This window comes from Bufo gargarizans, chromosome 7 (assembly GCF_014858855.1).
Source record: "Bufo gargarizans isolate SCDJY-AF-19 chromosome 7, ASM1485885v1, whole genome shotgun sequence".
Taxonomy (NCBI): domain Eukaryota; kingdom Metazoa; phylum Chordata; class Amphibia; order Anura; family Bufonidae; genus Bufo; species Bufo gargarizans.
In genome coordinates this window covers 47,684,381-47,705,629 of record NC_058086.1, presented here as the reverse complement: position 1 = coordinate 47,705,629, position 21,249 = coordinate 47,684,381, and the positions used below count along the sequence as shown (strand labels likewise).

General features: G+C 48.8%; 3 protein-coding genes across 3 annotated transcripts in view; 1 reads left to right on the top strand and 2 right to left on the bottom strand.

Moving 5' to 3' along the window:
• Positions 1 to 5,341, top strand: part of MYSM1 (Myb like, SWIRM and MPN domains 1) — a 30,475-nt gene extending 25,134 nt beyond the window's left edge. The window contains exons 17-20 of the mRNA XM_044301062.1: positions 572 to 704; positions 879 to 984; positions 1,592 to 1,649; positions 4,045 to 5,341. Coding sequence (XP_044156997.1) covers positions 572 to 704; positions 879 to 984; positions 1,592 to 1,649; positions 4,045 to 4,209 — 462 coding nt within the window. The 3' untranslated portion in view covers positions 4,210 to 5,341. The remainder of the gene's footprint in view (positions 1 to 571; positions 705 to 878; positions 985 to 1,591; positions 1,650 to 4,044) is intronic.
• A 1,707-nt stretch (positions 5,342 to 7,048) lies between these two features.
• On the bottom strand, positions 7,049 to 9,424 carry LOC122943381. The gene is made up of 5 exons (XM_044301064.1): positions 9,040 to 9,424; positions 8,477 to 8,517; positions 8,334 to 8,408; positions 7,686 to 7,884; positions 7,049 to 7,524 (listed from the first exon to the last, which is right to left on the bottom strand). Exons 1-5 carry the CDS (start codon positions 9,104 to 9,106, stop codon positions 7,118 to 7,120), a joined length of 789 nt encoding a protein of 262 aa, XP_044156999.1. The 5' UTR covers positions 9,107 to 9,424; the 3' UTR covers positions 7,049 to 7,117.
• Positions 9,425 to 14,350: 4,926 nt separating this feature from the next.
• On the bottom strand, positions 14,351 to 16,669 carry LOC122944149 (CARD- and ANK-domain containing inflammasome adapter protein-like). The gene has a single exon (XM_044302378.1). The coding sequence runs from the start codon at positions 16,667 to 16,669 to the stop codon at positions 14,351 to 14,353; it is 2,319 nt and encodes a 772-aa protein (XP_044158313.1).
• Between the last annotated feature and the right edge of the window lie 4,580 nt (positions 16,670 to 21,249).

The following is a 21,249-nucleotide window of genomic DNA, read 5'->3' as shown; positions in this document are numbered from 1 at the left end:
TAGACATACAGCAGAGAGCAGGAAGAGCGAAGCGAGACGGCATGTGTGCACTGCGCACACCGTCTCCTCGAACAGCTGATTGGCCGGGGTTCAGATCCCCGCCGATCTAATATTTTTGACCTATTCTGAGGATAGGTCTTTAATAGAAAAAGCCCGGAGAATCCCTTTTAAGTGACAAATCGGCTTTTTCAACAGCTTGCAAAGTGAAGGAGAGCAGGGCACGCATGTGCGGCTGCCTTCATTCATTTCTGTGCTGAAAATGGCCAAGCGTCTCACTCGGCTATGTTCGGCAATCCCATATGAATGGAGGGCGGCTGCTCATGTGCAGTCCACTGGACTTCCCTTTTGCGGACTACGTTCTAGAGGTAGCTGCGGGTCCCGCTATAAGACATCGGTGGCATATCCTAGCGACATGCCCCCAATGCTTGAGATGACACAACTCCTTTAAAATGTAGGTGCGGCTGGAGAGGTGGTGACGAGGACGTATCCAGTGTCCGCTGAGACCCCCTCCCCCCCCTTATATGTATACATGGCCGGCACTGACCTTTTTATCCTTCTATTCTGTATCCAGAGTTATTTTTCTCGGGGAGGAGCGAAGTTTTTGGGGATGATTATCAGCCCGTATAATCGCAGTAACCCCCTGCCCCAGTCTCAGCTCTCCTGCCTGGTGATAAGTGACGATCCCAGCGACGATGGATCACACAGTAAGTACGGGAGGTGGGGGGAGCGTAATCATCCTATAATGACCTTATAGACTTTGCTTCCTGTCACTGAGAGGGGACATTGTCCGACACAGTAGCAGGACTTGTTACACTGTATCAGTGCAGATATTGTACCTGTAGCTTCGTTCGCTGATGGACACGTCTCCTTTCTTAAAGGGATACCGTACCGGTTTGATGTAGAACACTTGCCCGGAGAACCTCACTGGGAACTTCTGTTTGAGAAGACAAGATGGATCATTGAGAAGTATCGCCATTCCCACAAGTAGGAGACATTAAAACGTCCTGTGCCCACTGATGGGGGCGCTCCTCTAGTATTCATATAGGGTGCCCTATTACAGTATATTGAGGTATTCGATTAAGCCCACCTTCAGAGCAGAGATCTACATGTCCTGATTCTGATTTCAGTGGACGCCATGCAATACTTCATGTTCCCTGCAGAGGCGCTGCTGAGATCTCCGCTACATCCATTAGCGGATCAGTTGCAGGGCGTCTGCAGGGACAAATCCTACTTTAGTGAATCCCCCAGCGACTAGTTGATGTCAGAGGGGCTGCATTCAGTGCACATTACCCTGCAGTTATTACATTCACAGTGAGAGTCACTCTGCAGCTTCTCTATGACCCCGTCTCCTACCCCAGAAGCCTAATGGCCCCTTTAAGGATTTCAGCTGCAGTAGACCACACATTGCCCGTGCAGGGAACGCCCTTACCACCATGTTTTTTCCCCTGCTCCCTTCATTTGCAACCTGTTAGTGAGTCCTGGTTCAGTAGCTTCATTGTTTTCCCACAGGACATTGATCGCCTCCCACAAGTGCTGGCGATGGGCACGAGTTGGGTTTTAATCTTTTTTTCTTTTTTTTTTCCATGAGCAGCAGCGTCCCGATGACCCGGCGCTTTCGACAAGACAGTGATCTAACGTGTTTACAGAAGGTGAGTGTTATCCCCAATAATAGAATCTCCTATCTGATTCCAGGAAAGCTGGGTGACAATAACATGGCTGCTGTGATAGATGTGTGACTGCGTACTTATGTCTGTGGTTGCTAAAAGTATGATGCAAACAAGGCATACATCTCTCCTGAAATCCTCTGTTCTGCTGTAAGCTTCTCCCCCCAAAGTCTCAACATCAACAGATAGTGACAGTTTCACAAAACGCCAGCAGATGGCGCTGTATGACTTCTGTATAATACAGCTATGTATGTAGCAATTATACTGACACACATGTGCATGGTACCCCCGATCTTAACACGGAGCTGCTGGAAAACAGGGGGGGGGGGGGGGGGGGGGGGGGTAGCGGCGCGTACTGTCCTGCACTGCACGTAAGAACACTGCATAGTAAAGAATATTTTCAGGCTCTAGAATAAATACAGGTCCATTTCTATTGTGCAGGAGCTGGTCTTCATTAAACGCAGTAATAAGACATGACGTCTATACATACATGACAACCAGAATTAAACCCATCCTTTACACTGCAGGCTGCATTTAAAGGGGTTGTCTGCTTTCTGATTAAACTTCTGAAATGCCCTTTGCCCTTACCTCAACACAAGTGTAGAGTCTCCCTAGAGTCTTCTCATGGGTACCGTGTGTGAACTGACCGCCGTATCCCATATGCAGGATCTACTGCGCAGAAGAGGATGTGGACGCGTGGGTAAATGGACATGGCGGACTGTGGGGACTTTTAAGGTCACACTGGGGTAGAAAATGGGCCCTTACAGCAGTTCGCATACCTTGTCCGTGTATGGCATGGCATAAGTTTATGAAGAAAGTGGAGGACCCCTTTAACTGGAACATGGAGCAAAAAAAAAATTAGTTAAAGAATGGGATCACTTTGTTCTGTATCAGGACAATTCCGATCATCCAGCGGGCTTGGGCCGGGTCTATTTTTGGTGGTGGGACTTCCAGATCATCAGGTGCTGGATCCAAGGAATTAATGTGTAATGTAACGGGATATGACGATTATTGACCTCGGCGCTGGCAGTCGTCATGTGACATTCCAGCCTCCTTCGTCAATCACCCACGTCTCCCACAGTGCCGCGTCCTCCACACTAAAACATTCACACTCGTCCTCCTCTGGCAAGTGAGAAATACCTGCGAGACACGAGATCCAGGGAGAGCCGTGGCCGGCGCCGCGTCTCCCGTTTCATGCATTCCGGAATTATCTGTCAGGGATGAAAATATCTGAGAACTAATAAAAAGAAACCTAAAGAATCTCCACAACACCCAGATCCTGTCTGCATGTTCCGGTCCCACCCAGAGCTGCACTGCTGCCCCCTGCTGGTTCGCCGTGATGACTCCGGCCACGTCCTGTGACTAGTGGGGACATAGGAGGAACAGACCCTGGGATAAAATAGCACGCTGCACTCAAACTTCTTCTAAAGAGGATTTTTATTTTTAAAAAAATAAAACTAAATGAATAAAAGCTTTGCTTTTCAGCTGCGGCCCGCTGCCTTCCTCAGGCTTGATAAAAAAAAAAAAATATATATATATATATATATATATATATATATATATATATATATATATATATACTGATGACCATGGAGTATTCTACAAGCAATGGTCCTTCACTCAGCCATGGTGTTTCCTTTGTTCGTCCCTTGGTACTGGTTTCCACCGCCCTTACCTGCTGCTTCCTGTGGGATTTCTTGACATTCGCTGCTGCCTTCCACTACGGTTTTCATTCCTATTTACTGGTTGATTCGCAACCACTTCCTGCGCTGGGTCCCTTTGTCTCTGTCACACTATTATCATATGTGGCTCCTTGTATAATGCACTCTCCATAGTGATCAATATATATATTTTTTCTTATTGACTTACCTTTTACGTCCGGTTTATTTTTTTTATGTAATAGACTTTCTTCATTTGTATCAAGCCTGAGGAAGGCGGCTGACTGCAGCTGAAACGCGTAGCTTTTATTTATTTTTATGGTTTTTTTTTTTACATAAAAATCCTCATCAGAAGAAGTTTGAGCGCAGTGCGCTGTTTTATCCCAGGGTCTTTTCCTCCCGTGCCTGGCGGTAGAAGCGCGGCAGCCTGGTGTTGAGCTCTGCGTTTACCACGCTCAGGGCCCAGCATTGGATACCAGAGGTACCACACGTGGGAGGCGCTCCCGGTCTCTGCGTTTCTATGTCATGTGACTATAGTGGTCTCCCAGAATGCACTGCAGATGAGTTTATTGGTTGCTCTGATCTGTCCTATGCTGCCGATTGAGTCTTTATCAGCTTTGGGGTGATGACAAGTGCAGCTTTGGATGTGACTGGAGTATAGGCCGTAGCTCAGGATAATGGTCTGTTGGTTATTTTAATCCTCTCTTCTGTCCTGGTTGCAGCTCCTGTCGTGTTTGAGGAGGACGTTGGTGAGTTCGGCCTGCGCGGTGTTCGCGGATGAGTTCCTGAGCAGGATCGAGGACTATTTCCTGAACAGCTATACAAATGTGAAGGAGGAGCAGGAGCCGGGGGAGGTGCTGCCGGCAGAGGACACAGGAGGAGAGTGAGGCTGCTGTCTGATGGACATGTCCCGTCCTTGTATTAACCCTTTAAGGACAGTTCATCTTTAGCCACCGACTGTAGACTGGGGCCCTTTCACTTCACTTCACTTGTTGTGGGGGTCCCCGGCCAGCAGATCTAACCATGCAGGAACTCAATGCTCGTTTCTTTTGTGCCCACTGATCCTATGGGTGGGTCGGGTACCCCAGAGGGAGACAAATTCTGGTGGTTCTAGTTGGAAGCTCCCTTAATGTTACCTCAAGTCCTAATAGTGCGTTATACAAGGGGTTCTCTGAAATGCACCATATCCAGTGCCTCTGGTAAAATATCCAAATATATAAAGGGGTTCAGTAATCACAGAGGCTGCTGGCACTGAATAATTACATGGTGCCCTTTATAATATTGTGAGAGACGTGAGCGCTCTGTGCACTGTCGCCTCCATTATAACGGGGTATCACTTTATTCTATAAGACGGAGGTAAAGAGCGTGCAATCCGTTCCAGTCACTAAGATGGTAACTGCCCCACTGACTACTAGGAGCTCGGTCTACAGCAGTGGTGGTCGGCGCATCGTAGTATTGGGGGCCTTGGGTGCAGCCCCTAGCGGAGGGCCGAGCACTACATTCCCGGGCCCCTCTTCCAGCACAGAGGTGTCTGTCATGCATGTGCATGTCTCTCTATAGTAAATAGGAAAAGCTGATGAATGCCTGAAGCATGTTGGGAAAGACTTTGTAACCTGACTTTACAACGGATTTCCAGCTCCCCGGCCCTGAACAGATCAACCTGGAAACTTTCAATAAAGTCACAGCAACTCCTACAGTGATAACCTAAAAGCTCCCAAATACAGCGTCCTGCTGGCAGGGGAAAAAAATGATGTTTACATATATATCATCTACCTAAACGGTGGAGCCACTTTGTAAATACATTGTATTACTTACCTTGTACTGATCCTGTATTATACTCCAGAGCTTCACTCACTATTCTGCTGGGGGAGTCACTGTGTACATACAGACACAATAGAAAACTGATCCATCATGGCTCTAGAAGACATAATACAACCTGGTCTGTTCATGATGGATGTATGTGGTTGTATTATTGTAACGGAAGCGTTTTTGTAGATCCATGACGGAGCAAAAAAAAAAAACGCTAATGTGAAAGTAATCTATCTTGTACTGATCCTGAGTTACATCCTGTATTATACTCCAGAGCTGCACTCACTATTCTGCTGGTGCAGTCACTGTGTACATACATTACTTATCCTGTACTGATCCTGCGTTACATCCTGTATTATACTCCAGAGCTGCACTCACTATTCTGCTTGTGCAGTCACTGTGTACATACATTGCTGATCCTGAGTTACATCCTGCATAATACTATACTTCAGAGCTGCAATCTCCCTGTGCCTGCACACAGTTTGTTCTGGTGATTTCAGGTGCTGTGCAATCATCTCTCATTCAGTATGGAAAAAAGAAAAGGAGGAGGCGCTCCCTGATGTGATACCCTCAGAGTAGATTTAAGGTAACAAGAGTAATGCACCTTACCATATAGTGTGGTGCACCCTACGAGTAACACTAGAGCAGGCATGCGCAACCTGCAGCCCTCCAGCTGTTGTAAAACTACAACTCCCACAATGCCCTGCTGTAGGCTGATAGCTGTTCGGGCATCCTGGGAGTTGTAGTTTTGCAACAGCTGGAGGGCCGCAGGTTGAGCATGCCTGCACTAGAGCATGATGGAGCCACTCCCATATGGGGGAGATACCGGGCTGTCGGTCTTGTGTGCAGGTTGGACCTGAGGATGCCGGAAGAACCATGTGAAATGGATTGCTGAAGAGCAGAGATAGAATGGTAGGCTGCTCTATAGGGCTCCAATAAATGCGGTCTGTCAGTCACCGAAACGTGTAGCCTCTGCTTATATTCTTGTTTTATTGGAGCCCTATAGTGCAGTGCGCCGTTCTCTCTGCTCTTGAGCAATCCTTTTCGCATCTCATCTACGATGACCATTTCCTAGCAGAACAGTGAGTGCAGCTCTGGAGGATAACGCAGGCTGTGTAAGTTACACCAGCCATTCGCTGTTGCGGTTCCCGTGCCTTCTGTGAAGGTTCCAGATGAATTTGGACTGTTCTCTACGGGGTGGAGGAGCAATGGAAGGCCTTTTCTCCCAGGACCCGTTCTGCTCTTATCCTTGGCTGTGTCTGCTATTCACATCAATGGGGTATAGCTGCAATGCCAAACCTCTGGCCAGGTGTGGCGCTGTTTCTAACCTCATACAAAGCACGGAAAATACTGCACTAACACAATAGATGCAAACATTATGTGGCCATAGCCCTCACTCTGATATAATAAAATCTGAGATTCTCAGCCAATATATTTTGATCAAAACACATCTGTACCCACCTACCAGCGCCAAGATAGTCTCAGTCAGGCAGGTCCTACTCTAAACCTGCCTAAGCCTTTTGGCAGGGTCTGCTCTCCTGAATGTAGATGCCCAATGGCACAGGTAGGTGAGTGAGGGCTTAGTCCATATATAATGCTTGCATCTATTGTGTTAGTGCAGTATTTTCCGTTTTTTTTTTTAACCTCATACAAACCCATGAATTCCCAAATAAAGAGTTCTGTACAGCAGATGAGATCAGGAGAGGCTCAGGATGAGCAGTGTTCTCTGCCTGCTGTTCTGCTCCTATGTCCCTATGACAACACCTCCTGTCTGTGTCCAAACACCATTCACAACCTAACAGGCAGCTATGGTGCACCGTGCAGACATGAAGTGTTTTCATAGCCACATTGGAGTCAAAACGAGCGGCAGAAACTCCTGGCAGGTAACGACAGAACGGCCTCATCCACACATTCTCTTCACCGTCCCGACCGTGTTTATTTCAACAAAGATTTTCTTAATGAAACCGTTCTTCACCAATGTATATGTCAATCATCCTCCTCAGAAGACGAGTAACAGTCTAACCCCAGGATCCCTTTGCTCTTTGATCCAGCAGCTTGATTCTCAGTCCTGTCCTCCATGCTGTTCCCTGCAGCACTGGTTTCCTTTTGCATTGGCTGGGTAGACCGGAGAATGTCTTTAAGTTTATTGGCACTGTCGTCCCCTGTGTTATAGGACGAGCGCAGCCAGACGTGCTTGGGGTGAGACCTCACGTTACTGAACTGTAGAGGAGCATCCTGACCTTGAGGATTGACGCGGCCGAGGTCCGGCACGGCTGCTTCACGTCCTCTGATCCAAGAGCTACTCTCATCATCCTCCTCCGGGTCACTGAGCTCAGTATTGATGCTGTCAGACAGGATGGGGGTAGAGATCAGCGCATCACCGGGCCGTCCACCTAACCGAGAGAACAAAGGTCATAGGTCATCTGCAGATATTGGGGGTATTAGTCCCATCAGCTCTTCATTTCTAAAAACATTTGGTGGGAGCTTTTTATGCTGTTGGATAGAGGCCCCCTTGACTGACACCCCTAGAGTCCCCTGTGCTGTCTGCACGCACCTGATGTCACCCATGATGGCACCTTCCCGTCGGCCGTCCTCTTCCTTGTGTATCCTCGCGGTTTCCATGGGTGCTCCTTGCAGGACGGATCCAAGCGGCGTAACTTCCACAGATATTTCTGATACTCCTTCTTCAGGGCTTCGAGCTTCTCTTGGAATTCTTCAATCTTTCTGTCTGAATAGTGAATCAGCTGAGATTGCTGCAAGGAGAAAGGCCGAATCGGTGAATGGGGGCAGGGACAAGACGTGACTGCACCGGGGTCACCTGTCCCAGCGATCAGACCCTCACTGACTACTCCTATAATCATTGTAGAATTAACAGTTCTGTAGTTTTAGTCAGTAAATGGGGACCAGAATAGCTGTACAGACCTGATACTTCTTACAGCTAAGGGTTTGTTACAATTGTATACAATCCCCTGTGTGGTAAACAGACTGATACATTGTAACAAACTGTCAGAACAGGAGAGAGGTTTGTGCTACTGATGGGTTCACCTCACAGAGGATTGGATACAACTGAAGTGGGGCAAGACTTGTTTCCCTGGATGTTAAAGTTACAATCTTCTGAAAGCAAGCAGAGATACTGTAATGGAGAGGAATGGAAACACGTCTTGTCTCTGGGGTCTTATGACACGTTATCAGGGGGACTGACCTCCAGGTAATACTCCATCTCATTCTTGATGCTTGGGATCCATTTCCGGACATCGGCGGCGGTGTGCAGAGCTGACTACAGAGAACAGGAGGTCAGTACATGGAGCCGGGAAGGATACCCCCATCCTCCAGGACTACACTCACCAGACGCGGCCGCTCCCCGGAGATCTCTCTCACGCGTCCCTCTGCAGAGAACAAATCAAGAGATGATGGGAAGGCCAGGGGTCACCGCACAGGGGGCAGGACTTGTGGGCTTGGGGCCTGGGCCTCTCACTGGGGGCAGGACTTGGGGGTCTCATGTCTCTCACCGGGACGGGCTTGGGCCTCTCACCGGGGGCGGGACGCGGCGGGGTTTAGGCCTCTCCCTTGGGGGGGGGGGGGGGGGGGTCTTGGGCCTCTCACCAGGTGCAGGGAGCTCAAGCCTATCACAAGAAAGCGGGGTCTCAGGTCTCTGACCAGGGAAGGATGCAGGGGGGCCCTGGCCTCTCACCGGGGGCAGGACTGGGGGGTAGGCTCGGCCCTCTCTCCGGGGGCAGGACACGGGGGGCTTGGGCCTCGCTCCGGGGACAGAACGCGGGGGGCCCTGGCCTCTCACCGGGGGCAGGACTGGGGAAGGGGGGGGGGGGGGTAGGCTCCCTCTCTCCGGGGACAGGACGCGGGGGGGGGCTTGGCCCTCTCTCCAGGGACAGGACCCCCGAGTCTCTCACCTTCCTTCTCCTTCTGCAGCCACAGGCGGTTCAGTCTTCCCAGCTGCTTCTCCTCGTTTCTCGCCATGTTTACCTTTACTTCCGGTCAGCTGACATTCTTGTCACGTGACGTCAGATGGGCGGACAGGTGTTGTCTTGACTACAACAAACATCTTCCTCCCATCACCAATCAGCAGCGGAGGGGCGGGGCCAAATATAAACCAGGCGGAGATCTCGGGCGTGGGCGGCGCCTGTCCGCCTAAGAACAGAGGTATCGGCCTCACACAGGAAAGTTGTCTCCATGCTGCGCCCTGCAGACTGAGAGCGTCACAGCCTCAACAGTGACATCATCCTCCCAGCACAGTGACATCACAGCCTCAACAGTGACATCATCCTCCCAGCACAGTGACATCACAGCCCCAGCACAGCGACATCACAGCCCCAACAGTAACATCACACCCCCAGCACAGTGACATCATCCTCCCAGCACAGTGACATCCCAGCCCCAACAGTGACATCTTCCCCCCAGCACAGTGATATCACAGCCCCAACAGTGACATCCTCCTCCCAGCAGTGACATCACAGCCCCAGCACAGTGACATCACAGCCCCAACAGTGACATCCTCCTCCCAGCAGTGACATCACAGCCCCAGCACAGTGACATCACAGCCCCAGCACAGTGACATCATCTTCCCAGCACAGTGACATCACAGCCCCAGCACAGTGACATCACAGCCCCAACAGTGACATCACAGCCCCAGCACAGTGACATCACAGCCCCAACAGTGACATCCTCCTCCCAGCAGTGACATCACAGCCCCAGCACAGTGACATCACAGCCCCAACAGTGACATCCTCCTCCCAGCAGTGACATCACAGCCCCAGCACAGTGACATCACAGCCCCAGCACAGTGACATCATCTTCCCAGCACAGTGACATCACAGCCCCAGCACAGTGACATCACAGCCCCAACAGTGACATCACACTCCCAGCACAGTGACATCACAGCCCCAGCACAGTGACATCATCTTCCCAGCACAGTGACATCACAGCCCCAGCACAGTGACATCATCCTCCCAGCACAGTGAAATCACAGCCCCAACAGTGACATCACACTCCCAGCACAGTGACATCACGCTCCCAGCACAGTGACATCATATTCCCAGCACAGTGACATCACGCTCCCAGCACAGTGACATCATATTCCCAGCACAGTGACATCATATTCCCAGCACAGTGACATCACGCCCCCAGCACAGAGACATCATATTCCCAGCACAGTGACATCATATTCCCAGCTCAGTAACATCACGCCCCCAGCACAGTGACATCACACTCCCAGCACAGTGACATCACGCTCCCAGCACAGTGACATCATATTCCCAGCACAGTGACATCACGCTCCCAGCACAGTGACATCATATTCCCAGCACAGTGACATCATATTCCCATGTCAGTGACAACACGCCCCCAGCACAGTGACATCACACCCCCAGCACAGTGACATCACAGCCCCAGCACAGTGACGTCACACCCCCAGCACAGTGACATCACAGCCCCAGCACTGTGACATCACGCCCCCAGCACAGTGACATCATAATCCCAGCACAGTGACATCACACTCCCAGCTCAGTGACATCACACCCCCAGCACAGTGACGTCACACCCCTAGGAATCTCTAAGCTCCCTGACTCTGTCAATAATCTGTTGTATTTTGCGTCATTTTTCCTCATTGGCATCAACAGGAAAGACTCTGACCAGGAGCACAGCATGTGCAGTGTCCTGTCCACCATGCTGTAACTTCCCATATCTCTCACCTTTATCTTCTCCACTGACCACAGGTTCCCTCTAATAGCATCAATGCTTGTGTCTAGAGGGTGAATGTGGCAATGAATACACAGAAATCCGGTGAGCTTTACAGATAAATGCAGAGATAATTTGACACGAGGTTATATGAATATTAATATTTAATAGAAATGTAAATATAATTATACAAATATAATGACTGTGACCTGACCGCCTGTAATGTCTCCGTACAACCTGCAGGGGTCACTGTCGCCATTGTAATACAAGTGCATATCAGAAATATTGATGGTAACAGCGGCCCCTGCTGGTCATAGACAGGTACTGATCATCACACCCAGCAGCCAGGAATGCTATTAGGGGAAAGCAGATTTTGTGACTTCTCAAAACACAATATCATAGTGCCATCCTCTCCCCCTGTCCCCTAATGTGCCAGTATCAAGTTCCTCTCTCCTACCCCCTTCATGTGCCAGTATCATGGCGCCAATAGCCCGCCTCCCCCGTGGCAGTAAAGTAACAGTCCGGTATTTAAAAAAAAAAAAAAACCACTTTTAGAAAAGTTTGTCATGGGATTCGAACTCATGACCCCTACACATCAGAGGCAAGGCATATGCCCTCACAGCTATGAAAGCTGTCTAGCTAATAACTTTAAAAAAAATATATAAGACTTCTACTGTAGGTAACTTTGCCCACTGTGTATGGATGTAGCAGAGCTGGGTGTGTTGGGGCAGCTGTCATGTGTATGGGTGTACACTAGGTATCAGTACACTAGGTATCAGTAGGAGTCTTAAAAAAAAAAAAAACACTTTTAGAAAAGTTTGTCCTGGGATTCGAACTCATGACCTCAACACATCAGAGGCAAGGCATTTACCCCCACAGCCATGAAAGCTGTCTAGATAGTTACTTAAAAAAAAAAAAATAAGACTTCTACTTATACCTAGTGTACTGATACCTAGTGTACAACCATACACATGACAGCTGCCCCAACACACCCAGCTCTGCTACATCCATACACAGTGGACAGCTGTCATGTGTATGGTTGTACACTAGGTATCAGTACACTAGGTATAAGTAGAAGTCTTATATTTTTTTTTTTAAGCAACTACCTAGACAGCATTCATGGCTGTGAGGGTAAATGCCTTGCCTCTGATGTGTAGAGGTTGTGAGTTCGAATCCCAGGGACAAACTTTTCTTAATGATTAACTTCTAAATGATCTCCTATGTGTCAGCTGCGAAGTGACTGAACATACTCGCAGCGTATTAGGCCGACAGAAGAAGTGAAGGAGATGATGTCAGTAGGGGGCGGGGCGCCATGAGAGGAGTCACAGACAGCAGCAGCACCGCACAGACAGCTGTGAAGCCGCTTAGCCTGCCCTGCACAGTGCGCTTCACCCCCTGATTTCAGCCGCGTTCTCCTGGCTTGAGGCTTGTAAAGGGAACGGCGTTCCTGCCATGAAAAAAGTGCAGGAACGCCGTTCCCACGCGTTCCCCCTCCACTCGACCCCTGCTTCTAACCATTTCTCGGTGACTTATTGCTCAGTGCAGACGATGCTGGAAGCGGCCATTAGAATGAATTGCACTGTGGTATTGTAGAGCACGGCTGTAGCCTCTCTCAGACTCCAGTCATGCCCTGATACCCGTGGGCTGTCATGGCATGATGGGAATTGTAGTTTTGCAATAGCTAGAGAGCCACAGATGAGAGAACATTGACTTTTCTGATGCTTGTCACCCAGCTTTTCCAGAAGCTGACTAAATTTGGCTGAAGTGGATGACTCAAAATTTTATATATCCTGAATATTTCCTGAGAGGTCACTTTATGATTGAGGGGTTCGGACGGGGGGGGAAGGGGGCGTAGCACCAATTCAGCTGTGCAAGGAGACCAGCAAAGCGGCAGCTGCAGCCCGGCACCAATGCTGTGTGATCCCTTCATTCTCAGGATCCTTGGGGGTCCAGGAGGCGGCCAGACCCCACCGATCTTAAAATGATGGCGTATCCTAGTGAGTCAGGATGGAGTACCCCTTTAAGGAAAAACTGAAATACAAACAAGTATGAAGCAATCTACTAAGGCATACAGAACGCTATAGAGGCACTCCGACCTCTGTGAAGCAGGGGTGCACCTAGCCTTTTGCTGCCTGAGGTGAAAACTGAAACAGCGCCTTCCCAATGCAAATTTCGTAACCTAACCCCTTCCCTTCAGCCCATGTCCCTTTAGCTGCCCCCCCCCCCTCTTGCCCCTACCTGGTGCTGCCTGAGGCGATCGCCTCACCTGGCCTCATTGGTGGTGCACCCCTGCTGTGAAGTCCCAGCACACTCCGACAACCGCCTTCAACAAGCGGCATGGAGCAGCGTCACATCGTAGTTCTGCAGAGCATTGCGCTATGGCGATCTAAAGTCTGCAGCAACAGTGGCCTGGCTCAATTCTGATGCCCTCCTCAGGTCTGCGCCCCTCATATGCCTTTTCTCCTGTACACCTCTGGCACTCCAGCTGTTGGGAAACTACAACTCCCAGTATGCTTCATTCACTTCTATGTCAGTTCCCAGAACAGCCAAACTAAGTGTGCATGCTGGGAGTTGTGGCTTCACAGCAGCCGGAGCGCCGAAGGTTGCTAATGCTGACCCCTGATCTAAAGCTTACACAGCAAAAAGCATTGCAACTTTGTAATAGATTTTGTGTTTCAATTCCTAACCATTTTCAAAATCTCTGCTTGCTGCCAATGAATAAGAACCTTCTTGTTTACAACCAGAGGCAGAGAACCCCATAGACCTGGCACTTCTCACAGCTGAGGGTTTGTTCCCATTTTATCTACCCTGGTGTTGATAGTTTACTACAATGTATCAGTTTCGCATTCATTCTGTTTATCACATGTGCAGATTGCCTGCAACTGTAACGAAAGCTCAGCTGTGAGAAGCATTAGGTCAGTCATACAGGTGTTTTTGTGTCTGTATATAAACATTAATGTTGCAGTTCACTGACAGAGAGCAAAGATCTTGAAAATGTTGAGCAGCTGAAACAAAGTATATTGTAAAGTTGCAGATTTTTTATGGTTAAAGGGGTTATCCCATCTTAGACAATGGGGGCATATCGCTAGGCTATGCCCCCATTGTCTGATAGGTGCGGGTCCCACCTCTGGGACCCGCACCTACAAGGAGAACGGAGTCGGTGAGAGGGGTCTGTCCACCACCAGGCGCAGCTCCCCGCCTCTCCCACTGAAGTGAATGGGAGCGCACCGCACATGCGCGGCCACCGCTCCCATTCATTTCTATGGGGCCGACGGAAATAGCCGAGCCAGCGCTCTGCTATTTTCCGCAGCTCCATAGAAATTAATGGAGGGTGGCAGTACGCCCTCCTCCACTTTCTCTGCTCCGTTCTCCTTGTAGGTGCGGGTCCCAGAGGTGGGACCCGCACCTATCAGACAATGGGGGCATATCCTAGCGATATGACCCCATTGTCTAAGATGGGATAACCCCTTTAAGTTTACTGCACGAGGGGCCCCTTTAAGAGCAGCTGCAGGAGTCGCCTCTATATTTCTATTTAATGATCAGCATTTTCTTTTTCAGGAGTGTCGCCACCTGCTGGTGACCGTCGGTGCTTTCAGCTTCTGCCACTTGAAGTGGGGTCTTCTTCAGACTGTTGGTGGCCTGTAAATTGGCTTTTTGGCCCTGGGTCCAGCCCACAAGGGTCTGCACAGAGCTCAGGTGACCCGCTCTACAGGCGCAGTGCAGTGGGGTGTCACGGTTACTATCCAGGGGGTCTATGGCCGCCCCATTGGTTAGAAGCAGGTGGATGATGTCACTATGTCCATGCTCAGCCGCGAGGTGCAGGGGCGTTTTCCTCCAGACATTTTTATCTTCTAGGTTTTTATTTTTCCCAGCTGTCAGCAAAGATTTGACAACGTCCACGTTTCCGGAGATGATGGCGTAGTGGATGGGGGTACAACCGTCCATGTCCTTCACACCACACCTGGCCCCGCTATTGAGTAAGGCTGACACCACCTCGGAGTTTCCCCCAATGGCTGCAAGGTGGAGCGGGGTCTTCTTTTCCTTATCTGGGACATTGGGGTCTGCTTTGCTATTGAGGAGTAATTGCACCAGAGGAAGCCCCCCTCCTTCTGTCGCCATATGTAAGGGCGTCTTTGAATGCTTGTCTTTGGCGTTCACGTTGGCTTTGTGCTCTATGAGATTCCGGGCAACGTCAACATTGTTCCTCTGGCTGGCAAGGTGCAAAGGAGTCACCGATTCCTTGGTGACAGCGTTCACATTTGCACCGGCTGCAAGTAAGATATCACTCAGGTCCGGTCTGTTGTGGTAGGCTGCCACGTGAAGTGGGGTTTGCTCTCCCGGACCTGTAATATTCACATTAATTCCCTTCCGGAGCAGCAGATTTGTGGTGGAAACATCTCCTGCTTGAACAGACAGATGCAATGCTGTGTTCAGATTTGGCGTCCGGTCACTCACCTGCGCTCCTTTCTCGATAAGCGCCTGTGCCGTCTCCGACTTGCCCAGCTCTGCCGCCAGCAGAAGAGGTGTGTACTGGATGTCGTTCCTTGCATTCACATCGGTGCCTTTGTCAATTAAAGCCTTGATTATTCCAAAAAGGTTCAGCTTGACGGCTTTGAACATGGCGGAGATCATGGTGTCGGGGGAGAGCCCCTTGGAATATTGTAGAAGGAGACCGAAAATGTATTCGTTATTGGTACTGAAGGCCACGTCTATAATGCTGGGGTCAATAGTAGCGCCAGCTTCCAGTAACACTTTGACTGTCGCTTCGTGGCCGCCCGACACCGCGTGGTATAAGGCGGTTCGCTTCTTTTCATCCATACCGTCCACACTGGCACCATTCTTTAGAAGAATCTCCACCAAACGACTATTGTCCTTGGAAGTCTCCTGGTGTAAAAAGTTGGTTCGATTTTTATAGCGTTTCCCTTCTTCTTGGAGGAGGAGTTTTACCAGATGGTGGTGATTGTTCTGAGCTGCTAAGTGTAGAGGAGATTGAGAGTCACTGTCCAGGGAGTACATGTTTGCCCCAGCTTGGAGTAAAACCCTTGCAGCCTCTATGTGCCCATTCTCTGCTGCTCGGTGCAGAGGCGTCCTCCGTTTTTTATCCTTGGCGTCTACTTTGGCCCCTTTCGAAAGCAAGAATTCAATGACCGGGACGTGTCCATTAGAAGCAGCTACGTGTAACAGCGTTTCTCCAGAGGAATTTACAGCATTTACATTTGAACCCTTGAGAATTGCCTCCAATGTGGAGAGGTCGCCCTTCATGACAGCATCAAAGACCCCAACAGTTGACTGTTGACCCACCTTCTGTCTCGGAGTCTCTGGTGGAGGACTCTTCTTCTCCTTGACTTTGACACTTGGTTTTTGAGTCTCTTTTTTAACTGTCTTGGGCAAATTCTCCTTCCGGGGAATTTTTTCTGGTGGTTCATTGACGGGACCTCGATTTTCCTCCTTATCCCTCTCCAGTAGATATCCCACCAGTTGTCTTCTCCCATCTCCCACTGCGTTGTTAACATGGTTGACGTAACTTTTGATGCTGTTGTATAAACTGGGTTCTATCTGCTTCAGACAAGGGTAGAAGAAGAGGCGACAAGCCCTCTCACCTTTAGACAACAAGATGTCTACCAGCCGGGAATTCTTCTCAGTCCTTGTCCTGTAGTAGGACATCACCATTTTCTTATCTGTAGAGAAGATTCCATGGTCGACCAGAAGGTTGATGAGTTCTTCTGGGTTTTTGATACCTTCGATGAGCTCCTCTTTCTTGGTCTTCAGCACATCTACAGCGTAAGGGTTTTTAAACTGCCCCTGGGGGGGAATAAGCGGGAACAACACCGAACTTGCAGCACTCATCATTCCAAGGTTTTAGATTACTCCGGCTTAGTTTCTGGAACCTGGAGCAGCCTCGAAGCATGAGAGAGTCCAAGACACCATCGTAGTAAATGCCAGCTCCTTGTAAGAAGCCACTGAGCCTCAGCAATCATATCACACACACTGCCCTGGAGTCCTTTGTTGGACAGGTCTCCTTTTGTTTGGGCTTGGTAGGAAGTAAAGCAGTTTGTCCAGATTAACAAACAAGTCAATAATAGCTTAGCGACTGTTGCTGCAAACACAACTCAGTAAGTGGAGTGTGAGCGGGTAATCTGTGTACAGAAGAGACGGGGATTAGAACCGGCGCAGAAATATATGGGAAGCAGAGAGGTCATTACACATAATAAAGAGAGAGTCGGGTGACAGAGCAAAGACCTGTGTAATGGACTCTGCCACAACGATACCAGGATCAACACAAACTGTCCAGAGACTGATACATTTTGGGAGCAGTGGAAACATTGTAACTAGAAGTTGGGTCGGGGAGTCAGGAGATGACACGTCCACTGAATGTAGAGCAGAATGTCCACTTATATAAACACTACACAACTTCGAACTACAGGAACGCTCACGCGTTTCAGATTTGCACTTTTCCTACCAGGACACTGGTCACACTTTTGACAAGTGCAAATAAATACCTAAATCCTATTACACACCCATACCCAGATATGTTTTGAGTAGACACCTGACACATTGTAGAAAATCTACCTCGTACTTTACAACCCTGGGCGTCTTCTTGCAATTTTGCATCAAAGTGTAGGACTAGGATTTTAGATAAAATGACCCAAGCAGAGCCTTAAATGCACAACACCTCCTAAAAATATCAGGTCAAGATGTGCAGATATCATACATGTCACACATGTGCAAGTAACACACGTGGATTTTGGTGCAAAAACGCACAGACATCTGCATGGAAATTCATGTGGATCTTCTGAATGTTTACCCGCACCCGTGTGCAGAGGCTATAAAGGGTGAGTTTTCACTGTGGGTGCTGGCAGTCACCCATTCAGCAAATAGCATTTATAATCCATGACACTTACTAATGTATTGTGATTCTCCATATTGCCTCCTTTGCTGGCTGGATTCATTTTTCTACACATTATACACTGCTTGTATACAAGGGTTACGATCACCCTGTAATCCAGCAGTGGTGGTCGTGCTTGCACATTATAGAAAAAAAAGCTCAGGCCTGTCTGGTGGCTGGGACCATGGGAGGGCACATAGGCACAGCACCTCACATTTGCACTGCAGCAGTGGCCGTAACCCCATCATTTTTATGGCTGCAGTGCTACACTGACACCTGTCCTGCCCAAGATCGCCATGTAGCCACAGCCTTAAAGGGGTCCTCTCACTTCACAAGTTGCATTTATCATGTAGAGAACGTTAATACAAGGCACTTACTAATGTATTGTGATTCTCCATGTTGCTTCCTTTGCTGGCTGGATTCATTTTTCCATTACTTTTTACACTGATCGTTTCCATGGTTACAGACCACCCTGCAATCCATCAGTGGTGGTCGTGCTTACACACTATAGGAAAAAGCGCCAGCCGCTCTGGTGGCCGGGACCATGGGAGCTCACATAGCCTAGTGCTTTTTCCAAATTGTACAAGCACGGCCACTGCTTATGGGATGTAGGGTGGTCTGTAACCATGGAAACGAGCAGTGTATAACGTGATGGAAAAATGAATCCAGACAGCAAAGGGAGCAACATAGACAATCACAATACATTAGAAAGTGCCTTGTATTAACTTTGTCTACATGATAAATGCCACTTACTGAAGTGAGAGGACCCCTTTAAGAGCATAAACGGCCCCCAAAACAAACATGAGCACAAATAATGTTAGAACCCGTCTTATAGAGATCGCCTTGGCGTACGGCAGACGGGCTTAAATGATTTTGTACAAAATGTATTTGCTAAGCATCTCTAAGTTATTAGCATAGCATTTGCTATGTAATATATTTTTGTACTCTACTTTTGGTTTGTAGAGTGTTTGTCATGAGCACAAATAATCACTTACAATATAATGTGCTTGTGCTCTCAGTGCTGCCCTCTGCTGGGGGAGTCATACTTTTCCATTTCCAAACTAGAATTCACCCTACAGCATTCCCTGCACCGCCACAACCTCGTCACTGCTATTTTCTGCATTAGGGTTATTTATGATCTGATTATTCTGACCACTTAGGAGAGAATCGTGTGGGTGATACAGAGCGCGAGTCACAATGTCAGACATCAGATGTGCCTTATAACAGGTCCTCATCGTGTCAATGACAAAGTCCTCTCTACGGCGTTACTCTTAATGCTCCAATGCTGAAAAAATGAAACAACTTTAAGATATTCTTCATTAAAAAAGTCTCCCCCCGTTTTGTGTATACAGCTGTTATGCAGCCTTATGTGTCCCCATGGCTGCAGACTACAATCGCCCCCTGTGCAGTCTGATTCTGCCGTCATGTTTTACGCCGCTCTCTCTTTTTATAACAAAGTACAGAGAACAGAAGAAGAGGCAAATGGAAGCGGTACGAGTGCAGATATCAGCTGACCATGTGAGGGTCTCAGCAGGAGGACCCCATGATGAGCCTGCGGATCCCTATAACAACACTGATAATACAGTCATGGTCATGTGTGTTAAGACTGATACAAATCTTGGTTTTCACACAGTTTGCTGCTTCATTGTTTTTGGATCTTTTTGTCAGATATTTGTATATTTGACTTTTTTTTTTTACATATCCATCAAGTTTGTATATAATATAAGGACTCAATATTTCCAATGTTGACCCTTCTTTCTGTAGTTTTCTATGGCATGCTAGATCATCTTTTGGCCCATATCTTGACCAATGACTGCCTATTCTTGCCTAATCAGTGTTTGAAGTTTATCACCAATCCTGGGGGGGGGTTTTCCCCAACGTTTTTTTAGAATTCACCACAGGTTCTCAATGGGATGGAGATCTGGAAAGTTTCCTGGCTGTGAACCAAGAATTTTAATGTTTTGTTCAATGAGATATTTAGTCTTCACTTTTGCCTTGTGACGTGGTCTCCATCATGCTGGAAGCTACTTTGTTCATCACCAGATTGCTGCTGAAGGGTTGTGAGACGTGTCTACTGGACGGTTGTGAGAAGTGTCTCCTGGACGGTTGTGAGAAGTGTCTCCTGGACGGTTGTGAGAAGTGTCTCCTGGACGGTTGTGATAAGTGTCTCCTGAACGGTTGTGTGAAATGTCTCCAGGACGGTTGGGAGAAGTGTCTCCAGGACGGTTGGGAGAAGTGTCTCCAGGACGGTTGGGAGAAGTGTCTCCAGGACGGTTGGGAGAAGTGTCTCCAGGACGGTTGGGAGAAGTGTCTCCAGGACGGTTGGGAGAAGTGTCTCCAGGACGGTTGGGAGAAGTGTCTCCAGGACGGTAGGGAGAAGTGTCTCCTGGACGGTTGTGAGAAGTGTCTCCAGGACGGTAGGGAGAAGTGTCTCCTGGATGGTAGGGAGAAGTGTCTCCAGGACGTTTGGGAGAAGTGTCTCCTGGACGGTAGGGAGAAGTGTCTCCTGGACGGTAGGGAGAAGTGTCTCCTGGACGGTAGGGAGAAGTGTCTCCTGGACGGTAGGGAGAAGTGTCTCCTGGACGGTTGGGAGAAGTGTCTCCTGGACGGTAGGGAGAAGTGTCTCCAGGACGGTAGGGAGAAGTGTCTCCTGGACGGTAGGGAGAAGTTGCTCCTGGACGGTAGGGAGAATTTGCTCCTGGACGGTTGGGAGAAGTTGCTCCTGGACGGTTGGGAGAAGTTGCTCCTGGACGGTTGGGAGAAGTTGCTCCTGGACGGTTGGGAGAAGTTGCTCCTGGACGGTTGGGAGAAGTTGCTCCTGGACGGTTGGGAGAAGTGTCTCCCGGACGGTTGGGAGACGTGTCTCCCGGACGGTTGTGAGAAGTTTATTTATGGCAGTGTTCTTAGGTAGCTCCTGTACGTCCTGCAGAATGTTTGTCTGTCCTTGATGTTTTTCTTGGAGAAGCGGCTTCTTTGAAGTTCTTCTTGACACCAGGCCATTCTCCATAAGCCTTCGCCGCACTTTGCCTGCAAATGCACTCACACCTGCCTTCTGCCATTCCTGAGCAAGTTCTGCACTGGTGGTAACCCGATCCTGCAGCTCAATCCTCTTTAGGAGACAGTCCTGGCACTTGCTGGACTATCTTGGGTGCCCTGAAGCCTTCTTCACAGCAATTCACCCCCAAGCAGCAAAGTCCTTGCCTGTGAAGCTGTTTTGATGCAAATCAATGATGACTGCACGTTTCCGTGGAGATAACCATGGTTAGCAGAAGAAGACAATGATTTCAAGCACGACCCTCCTTTTAAGCAACCAGTCTCCTCTTCTAATCCAATTAACAAGACAGAGTGATATCAGCTGCATTGTCCTTGTTAATGCTTTTCCTGATGCAGGTCATTATGCGGCACAGCTGAAATGTGGTGGAAAATCTTTGTTTTTATTAAGTTCCTTTTCATGGAAACGACTTAATATAATTGTGATTCATCTGATCACCCTTCCTAACAATCTAGGGTTCATGCAAATTGCAACCAGAAAAACTGAAGC

Excerpts from the sequence above, each read along its gene's own strand:
- LOC122944149 (XM_044302378.1), bottom strand. The coding sequence starts at position 16,669 with ATGAGTGCTGCAAGTTCGGTGTTGTTCCCGCTTATTCCCCCCCAGGGG.
- LOC122943381 (XM_044301064.1), bottom strand. The coding sequence starts at position 9,106 with ATGGCGAGAAACGAGGAGAAGCAGCTGGGAAGACTGAACCGCCTGTGG. Across the intron at positions 8,518-9,039 it reads GCTGCAGAAGGAGAAGGAAG|AGGGACGCGTGAGAGAGATC; the intron begins GTGAGAGACTCG and ends TGTTCTCTGCAG. Across the intron at positions 7,885-8,333 it reads AGATGGAGTATTACCTGGAG|CAATCTCAGCTGATTCACTA; the intron begins GTCAGTCCCCCT and ends TTCTCCTTGCAG.